This window comes from Penaeus vannamei, chromosome 15 (genome assembly GCF_042767895.1).
Source record: "Penaeus vannamei isolate JL-2024 chromosome 15, ASM4276789v1, whole genome shotgun sequence".
NCBI lineage: Eukaryota > Metazoa > Arthropoda > Malacostraca > Decapoda > Penaeidae > Penaeus > Penaeus vannamei.
This window is the reverse complement of record NC_091563.1, coordinates 5332252-5344146: the sequence shown is the minus strand read 5'-3', so window position 1 is coordinate 5344146 and position 11895 is coordinate 5332252. Positions and strand designations below refer to the sequence as shown.

General features: G+C 36.5%; 2 protein-coding genes across 4 annotated transcripts in view; one reads left to right on the top strand and one right to left on the bottom strand.

The window, feature by feature from the left end:
- Window positions 1–959: 959 nt before the first annotated feature.
- RpL8 (ribosomal protein L8) lies at window positions 960–7159 on the bottom strand. 3 transcript variants are annotated; one of them, XM_027355167.2, is made up of 5 exons: window positions 7003–7159; window positions 3696–3837; window positions 3097–3238; window positions 1521–1739; window positions 960–1260 (listed from the first exon to the last, which is right to left on the bottom strand). In XM_027355167.2, exons 2-5 carry the CDS (start codon window positions 3831–3833, stop codon window positions 986–988), a joined length of 774 nt encoding a protein of 257 aa, XP_027210968.2. In that variant the 5' UTR covers window positions 3834–3837; window positions 7003–7159; the 3' UTR covers window positions 960–985. The 3 variants fall into 3 exon arrangements, with proteins under 3 accessions (XP_027210968.2, XP_069986490.1, XP_069986491.1); XM_070130389.1 differs by having other exon boundaries at window positions 6864–7027; XM_070130390.1 differs by lacking the exon at window positions 7003–7159 and adding an exon at window positions 6688–6834.
- Window positions 7160–7449: 290 nt separating this feature from the next.
- bel (ATP-dependent RNA helicase bel) overlaps window positions 7450–11895 on the top strand; it is a gene marked incomplete in the record, with an annotated part of 43403 nt that continues 38957 nt past the window's right edge. The window contains 1 exon segment of the mRNA XM_070130384.1: window positions 7450–7609. Coding sequence (XP_069986485.1) covers window positions 7565–7609 — 45 coding nt within the window.

Here is an 11895-nt window from a genome sequence, read left to right as displayed (position 1 = left end):
ATGTGCGCAAAGAAAATCTAGGCTGAAGAAAACGTGCTGTAAAGATTGGCTTCAAATAGAAAACTTATGAAGTCATGTGACAACAATGCGGGAATTGACAGACCGGAAGCAGATTATGCCAACTCCATGAGAATGGACCCTAATACATTTTATAAACTTTTTCTGAAGTGGAGCCTTGTATCATGAAACAAGATCATGAGGCAGAGCATTTCAGACATGGCTCTTGTCGATACAACTATTTAGTTCAGTTAATTCTCAAAACTAATGTTCTTTGGACATATCTGATGGTTGGTGGGACACGAAAACTGATAGCTCGTGGGTTCTGCGGCACTGTCAGTGCGTGCGTCTGGCAGCAATTTCATACCACCAACTACCGCCTAACCTTGAAAAGCAACAGGCAAACCGTCGATACATCTCTAAACATTAGAGTAACCTTGTACACATCTTTGCTCGCGATTTCTCCATTTTGACGTCTCACCGAGCAAACCTCATCTGCACGGACGGGGTTTTTATATTAGGATGCTTCTGGTTGTCAAATTTATCGTAGTCTAATTCCAATGCCTACTTTTCTTTTCCATGCGTAACTCGAAACTCCCATTTATTTACCAGCGGCTTTCGAGGATGATAAAAAAAGCATATAAATGCACATGGTATACTAAAAACAGCAGCAGCAGACCAGCAAATAGTTTAAGTTATCTAGGTGGCTCTTGCACAACTCTAGTTCCATTAAATCTTAATTTAAAATTGTACTATATTCCCTCTGGTCTAGTGGATTATCTCTTAGCAAGAAATAATGACCATTTGTCATATTCAAAGTAATGTTTCTTACTGTTTCTTACGGTTGTATTTTTCAGCCTAAATTGAAAAGGAAAACCCTTAGGCTGGGTTACCTGGTAATTCAATGTTAACAAATATAGGTTACCAAATGTAAAGTTTACAAAGGACAATAATAAAAACAATCTTCGTCTTAGTTTATTTAGGATTTTTAAGCATTCTGCCTTGGGTCCTTCTTTGTACCACGGATGAGACCAGTCCTTCTGGCGGCGATCAGACCAACCTTGCGACCAGCACTCTTGTTTCTGGATACAGTGGAAGCCTTACCAATATGTTGATGGTTACCACCACCATGAGGATGCTCTACCGGGTTCATGGCCACACCACGCACCTTAGGCCAGCAGTTCCTCTTCACCCTATACTTATGATAGGCACGACCAGCCTTCAGGATAGGCTTGTCAATACGTCCACCACCAGCAACAATACCTACAACAGCAATAAAATGTATGAGAACACTGCCATAAATATTACAAGGAAAGTAGTATAAATATATTTGTTACACAAAATATGGCTGCAATCAAACCCAGGGATGGAGTCCTTCTTATTAATGCAACTAGTTGATATTCATAAGAATATATTACTGATGCTGTCATTTTGCAATTCAGCATACTTTATTCAGTCAACAGCTTGTGTATGCAAACTGCTGGACAACACTTACAGGAATATACCAAAGCTTCTTTACTTACCAATCATGGCACGGTTGGCAGAGGGCAAAACCTTCTTGGCTCCTGAAGGGAGCTTTACACGGGTCTTCTTGGTTTCAGGGTTGTGGGCAATGACCTGAGCATAATTGCCAGAGCCACGGGCAATACGGCCACGATCACCAGTCTTCTCCTCAAGGTTGCAAATGATGGTACCTTCAGGCAGATTTCCAATGGGGATGACATTGCCTACATCAAGGTTAGCTGCAAGAAAAGAAAAAAATCTTAGAACAGTTTTTATAAGTTATTTTCTATAATACTTAATATCTATTAAGACTTTACACAATTATTTATATCATGCTATAATATAAATGTATAAACAGGACACTTCCTCTTTAGTCATAACGGATATAGTATTAAATTAAAATTAATTTCATGCATGACTAGATAATACTTTTCTGCTAGCTGGTTATCACTGGACAAATGTAATCTTTAAATGATTTATTGCATTTACTGCAAGGGCAAAACATTCTGCATTATATTATGAAGTGTTCACATATTTCACTTATAACAGTGAAAGGTTGAAAATACTACATTAACCCATTAATGCTACTGTCACAGGAAAGATATGTCATGGAAAATTTTGGCCAAAGGCCAGGTTGACCATGTTACAAGTCATGGAAAAACTGCCGGAAGTCCAAAGTGATTGGAATATCTCTCCACAAATCCAAAAAGCTCTTAGAGGTAGATAATGCAGAGCATAGAGGAGGACTTGCATTTTCCCAAAATGTACCACTGAGGAGCCATGGCCTAGAGAGTTATTACAATGTTCAAGATCCAATTCTGCCAAATATGACCAGTGATGCAGAGTGCATTACAGAAAATTGACAAAATATTTGTTGAATACCTTGAGATGTTATCAAGTCATGCTTTCCTTGCAGTTTATTACAATCAAGACATATGCCAAATAAAAAATATGGGCCTTGGAATACTTAGAAATACTTAGGCAGTAAAACAATGCAAAGGGGTGGCAAATCTTTACCCCATGCACGAGTTCTATGAGCCATGCCTAAAAAACAAGCCTCAACTAGGAGAGCTGAATTAAGTCTGAAGGCCTGTCTACACAGGCAGGCAACTACAGAGCTGGTGTCAATTGAAAAACACAAAGAAATTACTTGTAGATTGTCAGCCCATGACTATCTTTATAAATGTCCTCCCATGTGGAAATGCCTTAATGACCAGATTCTACATCACATGCAGGCAGTGAGGGCCCACAGATCTAATGGAAAAGAGGCAATGTTCAATTGTTTCGCCTTAATTTATTCTTTACCCTTCATTACTGAGTATGGCTATAGCTGTCATGTTGTATTTGGGCAGTATGTCATACTGCTTCAATCTTTGCTTTACCAAGCAAAATTCTGGCCCCGTTATAATAAGGGTAAACATTCTATAGTAGACATACAGACTGGATTTGTAGTATTCCCTTGCTTTTATCTAAATTCATGCTGTACTTAAGCCATCAAGACATTCAATGTAAACTACCATTATTGAGGTATCAAGTTAATAACAAGCCTAATTCTAGGTTATCACTTTCACTTTTAACCAAATAAATCCTGCTTACCCTTCTTGCCGCAGTAGACAAACTGTCCAGAGTACATGCCCTCAGCGGCAAGGAAGATCTCCTTGCGGATCTTGTAACGATAAGGGTCACGGAAGTGCACAATGGCTAGAGGAGCACCACGGCCAGGGTCATGGATGATTTGCTGTAATAATGTTACATATTTAGTTATAGGATTCAAGAAAATTTTTCATCACTAATAATTAAATACTAAAAAAACAAAAATAACATTCATGATAATTACTTGTTACATCATCAACTTCTCATAATGGTCATGGGAACCACATCAGAATGGGTGATGCAAATTTGATCTGCCTCATCTTATCACCAAAATCTCTATAGAAAAACTTGGTGCGAATGATGAGGATGCACAAAGGAAAATTAAGATTTTACCCTAAAGGTTTAATTCTCAACATTAAGTAACATTAAGTATCCTGAATATAAAACGGGTCAATAATTCTTAGATTACTCAGTAATTTCTTTGGCAACGTCAAATGGTTTTATACCTTTACCTTATGCCATAATCTACTGTAAAGTCAGATGAACTAGAAATTATAAAAAACAAGAGCATTAATGAGTCAAATTTACACAATGTATTCTACCTTAATGATACCACGGAGGTATCCATGACGTTCTGCATAATCGATAGCACGAAGGGCAGGCTTTCCCTTACGGGTGTGGGTGTGGGACTTGAACACCGATCCTCTTCCCTTTCTCTGGGCACGAATTACGCGACCCATCTTGCTGTAAAACAAAGAATTAACATTAAAGATTGTACCAAGGTTGTGGTTAGTACATATGAAAAGCAAAGGGGGAGGGGTGAGATAGGTATACAATAATAATGATCTACAAGTAATATATTAAGAAATTCCCCTAAAGCCTTAGTTGAGCAAATTTACCAGTTAAAATTTGAACAACTCAAATTCTATCTATAATCAAACAAAGGTACAAGTAAATAATTTTCCTTGATAATTGTTTCAATATCAATCTTCTCATAATGGTTAAGGAAACCATGTAAGAATGGGTGACATGAAATTCATCTTCCTCAATGTTATCACCAATATCTCTAAGAAAAAAAACTTGGTGCGAATGATGAGGATATGGGGTCTTTTCTATGAATTATTTAATTCTAGGGATTTCAGAGAACTTCAACATACAGATGTTATAGGTCTCTTAAAACTCGTAGCACAAAAAATACATATGTACACAATGTGTACATTTTTCTGTCCATGTAAACTTGGGCAAAGACGAAACCATGGATACCAAAACTTTAGCTACATCTACATTAGCAGCATGGAAGTGGGCAAAAAGGATATTTTCAAACCCTAATCAGTTTGTGTCCATACTGGAAATGACTGCAGGCAGGCCATTATGGGCTAGAATTTGATAGTTATCTCATTTGACCCAAGCACTAAGAATTTATGGCATCAAGAATGAACAGCTATATTCTTTCACAACAAAAAAAGCCTGATAAAGCCAGTATGACCTTCAGCTAACTGAGCTTGCACTTTCCAAATTCCCTAAGCATAAACTTCTGAAACTAGAGAAAATGACCTTACAGTCAATTTGAAAACTACCACATCAGATGATGTTGGTTCCTGTCAATCCCAGCAACATTTATACACGAAATTGTGAACTTCACAATAACTGCCCGAGGGGAGCGTTGTTGGGAAGCAGAGTCTGCCCTTAACAAATATTGTCTTTGCCTGTTTGCATATCAAAGTTTGAGCTGAAGCTTGGAGCTCAAAAGTTTCAGATTTACATTCCTAAGCATAATGAGGTGGACAAGGTTTCCCAAGGAGTGATAAAGGCAGTGCCCCCCATCAACCTTCCCCTTGGGCATACCTAGTAAAAGCAACTTAGATTGACAAATCTAGTGATGTGGAGGTTGGGACTTAGGGGCCAGTTTAAAGTTGTGCAATGCCTGACCCAATTAAATGTTCACATGTACTGACATGCACATTCACAGAAATAAATGCACATTTCTCTGATATACAAACATCTATCTAGATGCCCTGGCAGACATGTTTGTCTAGACTGATACATGTGTATTTAGATCTGTGTACATGCATGCCGGTGTGACGCTGGATCGGAGCTTGCGCACCGATCCACTGCGGGCAGATTCCAGGCCAGCCCCTTGTGCAGATTCTGAAGCTGCCCAGAAACTGTTGCTTCGGCTTCAAAATATACTGTCGCTAGTGGGTTAAACCATGTAGTGCTACAATACAAATATGAAGGGAGTACTCCAGCTAAGGAGAAACAACAATCTGACTAAGGGCATTTTCTGTATCTACCATAAAAGTTAATCCAGTATTTAAATTTAATCCAGACCACTAGTGAGCATGCACAATGGCAAAGTCCAGGCTCAACTTTTAATTCAGCTCTGAACCATATTAACTATCAACCTCAAAATTTAATTCTGCACATACGCAGAACGAGTTAATCCCACCAATTGTGTATCAAGTTGAGCTGCCATTAAGGTATATTATGGGCAATAAAGAAAGATTGACATTTCCATATTATAGATGTATATGAAAATTCCTCAAAGTATATTTTTATAAGCTGTGGGATACTCAAGCTGCAGACATAACTCTCGACAGTGTAAAGAATAATGAACAGAAAATCTTAAAATTTCAGTTTACACATACAGAGAAGGCAAGGTTATATCCGTACTTATGTAACATAAAGGTCTAAAAAAGAAAGCATTTAATTACATCACAATTACATTTCAAATTCAAATTACAAACTTTCCAAATCTTTATACTACAATGACTTCAAATCCACATGAAAATTTGTTATATTCCTCGGTGGTAACATCTTGAAAATATTACCCTACACCCGTGCCCCAAGATCACTCACGAGAAAGCTCTCGGAGAAAACTCCTGCAAAAATTATACTGAAGTTATAATGAAGTCACGTATAAAATCCAATGGGTATTTGGAGCCAATTATATTTTTATTTGTAGTGACAAGTGCGTATCTTCATGATATAATACTGCCGTACATGTATACATTTTTTTCTCAATAGCAAAGTCTTGTTATCAACATTAGCACATGTGAAACTCGAGCCGATGACTGCTTATTGCCACTACACAAACCCCTGTTCTTCGCTGTAAAAGAGCAAATCTACTGACATTCACATCGACTCATGTGTCCGGCAGTGTCTCATGTCTTGTGCAAGTACTGTGGCTTCGGATCAAGCTTCAATGATACGTACAGAAGACACCGTTAGTTCAGAGGTAGAGTTGATTTCAATGGTAAAAAAGGACGAGAAAAGTAACTCTCACGGTGTCAGTCACATCCGTATCAAGATCGGGCTACAGTGAACTCTATAAACCTCAGTGAAGTTGTATCAACACAGACTCCCTACACTTAATACTAACAATTATCCATTTACTTGTACTGGTATCTCTATCTTTAACATCTTTATCATGTATGATGAATTAACAACTTGAACTCCATATAACAAGGATAATATTTCGAAAGGAATATTAATATCAACATATGCAATATCCACTTCAATTACGTTCTACCACGAACATGAAGTTACCACGGTTCCTTTTGCAAATTATGCTTCAGTCTTTCATCGGCTTACCACAAATCTGAAGTCCTAAGTTAAGGGAACTAATCACTAACAAATTCACCAGCAAGAAACAAGAGGTCACGTGCTATTTAACACTCGGAACCTCATGCCGGATTTGTTTACTTCCCGCGGTAACCATAACACACTCGACACTTTCACAATTTAAGATAATCTTCCTCATAAAGCACCTTCAATCAATTTTCTTTTCCCTGTGGAACTGATGTGGGGTAACTGGCGTCCTCAGAGGACCGCGAGATAAAGTCCTTCGACGAGGGATAATACCGATATAGAGAGATAAAAATAGGGATTCTCTTCAGGTTTACACACCTTGGCTCGAGTAGTGACGGAAAGGAGAGGCGCTGCTGCTGCCCTCTACACCATAACACGCTGACAAGTGACGGCCGGAATGCGCAACGTTGATATATCGGGGAAATGGCAAGATTACAATTTTTTCATATTCATACTGGATAAAACTACCTTTATTAAATACTTGATGATAAAAGATTCGTATTAGGAAGAAGATAAAAATCGCCACGTAGCGACGAATCGCGCACAATTGCGCGATATCCCAATCTCTCGTCAAAGTTAAAAGCTATATCTTGAAAAATTCTTACAGAAATTTATATAGGCTTGCATAGCAAATTGTATTAATAAAATAGTATATCAGATACAAAAAACGCGAAAAGAAAGAAGAAAGAGAACGAGAGAAAAGAAGAGAGAAGAGAGAGAAGTATAGTTCCCCCGGCGACCGACAGATGGCTCTGGCGGTCCGGTGACGTCACGGCCGAGGAAATTGGCTTTGTCCTCCTCAGCGAAGAAGAAGACGGTGACCTGCGCCGAGTGCCCGCCCTTAGAACCTTAAAAACTCAAGTTCATTTTTATTTGTACTATGAGTAATGTACCCACCCACAATGGAGTAGGTCTAGAGCAGCAGGTGAGCATGATTCGAGGCGAGTGGGGTTAAAAGTGTTCGAAATAGAGCGAGATAAAGAAGGGTTGGTTGACGGAAGCGGCGGCCGAGGATGGCAGCTGACAATCCAATCAATTCTTTCGAGTCGTGGAAGCTCAGGTGCGGAGTATATTTAATTCGTCTCTTCTCGCTTGCGATTGAGGAGCCACAAGGTAGAAAAAGACGAATTATGGAAATTAAGTCCCGAAAGTTACGGAAAATCGGAGAATAGAAGAGAAAAAGAAGCGTTGAATGTGGCCTTCCTCGCAGCCTCCGCCACCAGGTTGATTTTCCTCGCCAATAAATGCCTCTTAAGTCAAAGTTAACACTCGTAGAAAATTCTTGAAATATTATGAGGAAAAAATATAGGACCCTCCCCCTCTCTCAACACGCTTGATGCAATAAGGAAGTAATAACGAGAGAATTGGAGCGTGTAGGCCTATCTCCCTGTTCCTCCCACAGAGAGCCGCAAAAATACTTTCTGAATCCAATAATATTTTTCAACGTCGATACCCCAAATTTGAGTGATTCGACCGTTCGGTTTGGTTCTTCATTGCAAAGTATTTGTAAAGAGTTACTTTGCCAAAAGAGGAAGGAGTGAGTTTGAAAGTTTTAAAAAGATGATGGGTTAGTGAATGGCTTATCTCCCCCCAACCCCCGTCTCCTACGCTATTTACAACCATATATGACGACGTTTTTCATAGTTTTGTTTAGTATGTGTCATAATTCATTAGGTTTCTGCTATGTACAGTACCATTACACTTACTCAGACTAATGCAAATGGAAATACAGTATGTGGAGATCAGTGCCAACCATACAGGGAGCAAACATGTTTACAATCTGTATTTTATGGTTAGATTTCACTGATGTAAATGAGGAACTAAAATTAAGAAATAGTGTGTTTCAAATGATTTCCTCTTCAGTTTTCAGTTTTACTAGGTTTTGTGAACTGCTTAACCTTTCACTCCTTTGCTCTATAAGTTATTCAAAGGCTTCCATCAGGACTGTTTGTTTGTTTCTTAATGCATTGTACAATGATAAGATTTCTCTTGTTTGAAACTTAGTTGCTTGTTTTGTATTTCTATAGTGCATTGAAATGTCAGAAATTTATATATAATTGATAGGGAAGGAATGTTATGAAAATAACTCCAGTCTTGCATACTTCACTTCTAAAATTACCAAAAGCTATGCGATGCTTAGCTCCAATAATATAATAGTGTAAGTTTATAGATAGATTTAAGGCCTATACCAGATGTCAAAAAACATTGTATGATATGGATCAGTTAAGGTTGTATTGTGTGTGTTACCCACATTTACATCTATTAAAAGCATGCACATATATGTACAGAAATATAGTTCTGTATTGTCAAGAGATCAATATTCATTAAATTTAATGAGTTTCTTTGAAAGATAGTATAGCAGCTTAGACAATGTGCAGTGATTTCAGGAAAGGACCAATAATATTTTATGCAAAGCATTTGAAGCATGGTGTAATACTTGAGATGGATGAATTGTAATCATTGTAATCACACACTATCAAGCCAGTCATTTAGACCACCATTCAGTGCTTAGGCAAAACATAAGACTTCCACCATATATATGTTGGCAAGATAAATGATAAATTCTTTCATAGGGAGATCCTAGCTTGCCAGAATGTGGTCTATGTATCTTTAGCTTTACTAGTCCTTGTAAATTGAGTAATTTTTTTTAATGTAAATGTTAAGTGTTTGTTCAATGAAGATTAAATCTTTAGTGCTGAAAGGAACAGCCTAATCTTCAGGTATGTTTATGTTTAAAGTATGTTTACATATATATGAATTGATTAGGTGCAAATGCTCTTAGTTGTTAGATACTGCAAAGATCCTTAATTTTAGAAACAAGCATTAGAATAAATGGCTCAACTGAGTCACTGGAAACTGAAATAGTCACCACCTTTATATGCACACATGAAATATTTACATTACCATGGAAATATTTAGTAAAAGGAAAGAATTGCTTGTTAAAGAATAAGAAATCCATTCCTTTCACTTGACCAATGATTTTTAAATCTGCAGGACACGTATGTGACATTGAGTGGTATTCATCAGGTAAATAAATGTCTTGCATATATGACACTGGTGGTAAATGGGTTAAAGGTGACCACATAGCTTTGAGGAAAGGTTATAACTCTGTGGAAAGCTGGATACCATGAATCTTTCTATTAAATTGATAACTAAAGTGGATGGATGGGGAATGCTTAGGAGTTTACAGCATAAGAGCTTGGTCGAGACATTTACAGTGTTTCACAAGGCTAATATTTTGATCAGAAATCAGCTTTTGGCATTTTGTTTTATTTGTGAATGGATGGGTGAAGGACCTCACTTGCTGGTCAGAACTGACCTGACTTTCAGGTCATTAGTATGGATATTTATAGACGTGCTTTTCCTGATTTAGCTAATATTTCTTGTATACTCTAGCAGATGTCTCCTTTCCTCCATGCATTTTATCAGAGGAGAGACATTCAGTATTTTCCTGGGAGCCTTTATAATGGTAATGTTAAATTTGACTGAAATGTGCAAGGAAAGGGACAATTGATTTTTTATTGTGAAATCATGAGAAGCAAAATGGGTGCCTACTCTAGTTCAGCTATTCAGTGCTAATGGTATGCCTTCCTGTCATATTTAGGAACTTTATTGTGGTCCATTGACCATAAAAAGACATAGATAGGTCTTGATAAAGAATTTAACATAGAAGTACAATGTGACATGAAGACCAGTGTTCCTCTTGTCTGTGTAATGATAAAGGTCAAGAGCAGTTTACTAACTAGTAAAAAATATTTTTGTAATTATTTTAATGGTCAGGTTACATTAGTAAGAATTTTATATTTTTAGAATATGCATACTTATAAAATAAGAGTAACAAATTCAGAACTTTTACTGTGGTTTAATACTGCTGTAGTGGATGAACATAAATGTTGAACAGGAAAATTGTTGTCTCGGAAGAGGAATGTTACCTGTACATTCCAGTTGCTTATAGGTGTATGGAATAAAAAGTTAAGTTTGTGGAGATGGGACTGGAGATCTCTTACACATTTGTTATTTAAACACACCAGTAGGTTTAAAGCAATATCATTCTTGCACTTTTTCTGTCAATTTTTGTTTCCATTACTGTATGCAAATTTACTGAATCTATCATACTACAAAAGCAGTAAGCACAGTGCCCATGTAAACAAACATTGTGTCATCTGAGTTAGGTATGCTGTATATAGAAATATTCAAGAATATGTATGCAAATGGACTGACCCTATCATACTACAAAAGCAGCAAACATAGTGCCATTTAAACAAACATTGTGCCGAGTTAGGTATATTGTATAGAAATATTTAGAATATTATTATTTGTTACCTGGATGATGCACCCTCCAGAGATAGTCCTAAAATAAGGGTATCGTGTAAATCCAAAAATCCAAACCAAACCAAACCCTCCATACCTTCTATTTACTCCCCAAACAAGGAGGGAAGCCCCCTTATATCCCCATTTATTAGTACTTGGTGCCAACTTCTAGAAAGCTAAGCATTAAGAACTATATATATATTTATATTAATGTATGCATGTGGATGTGTGTATATCTATATGTGAATGTGGATGTGTGGATGTATATATGTATATGTGGATGCATGCATGTATAAGTATATGTGGATGTATGTATGTATGTATGTATTTGTATATTTTGTATGTATGTTTTTTATGTATATATTTGTGTGTGTGTGTGTGTGTATATATATATATATATATATATATATATATATATATATATATATATATATATATATATATATATATATATATATATATAATGTGTGTGTGTATGTATATTTATATGTATATATTATGTGTGTGTGTGTATATTTATATGTATATATTTGTGTATGTATATGTATATAAGTGTACATATCTGTATGTATGTATATATGTGTACATATCTGTATGTATGTATATATGTGTACATATCTGTATGTATGTATATATGTGTACATATCTGTATGTATGTATATATGTGTACATATCTGTATGTATGTATATATGTGTACATATCTGTATGTATATATGTATGTGTACATATCTATATGTATATATGTATGTGTACATATCTGTATGTATGTATGTATATGTACATATCTGTATATATGTATGTATGTGTACATGTATGAATGTATGTATATATGTATGTGTACATGTATGAATGTATGTATATATGTATGTGTACATGTATGAATGTATGTATATATGTAT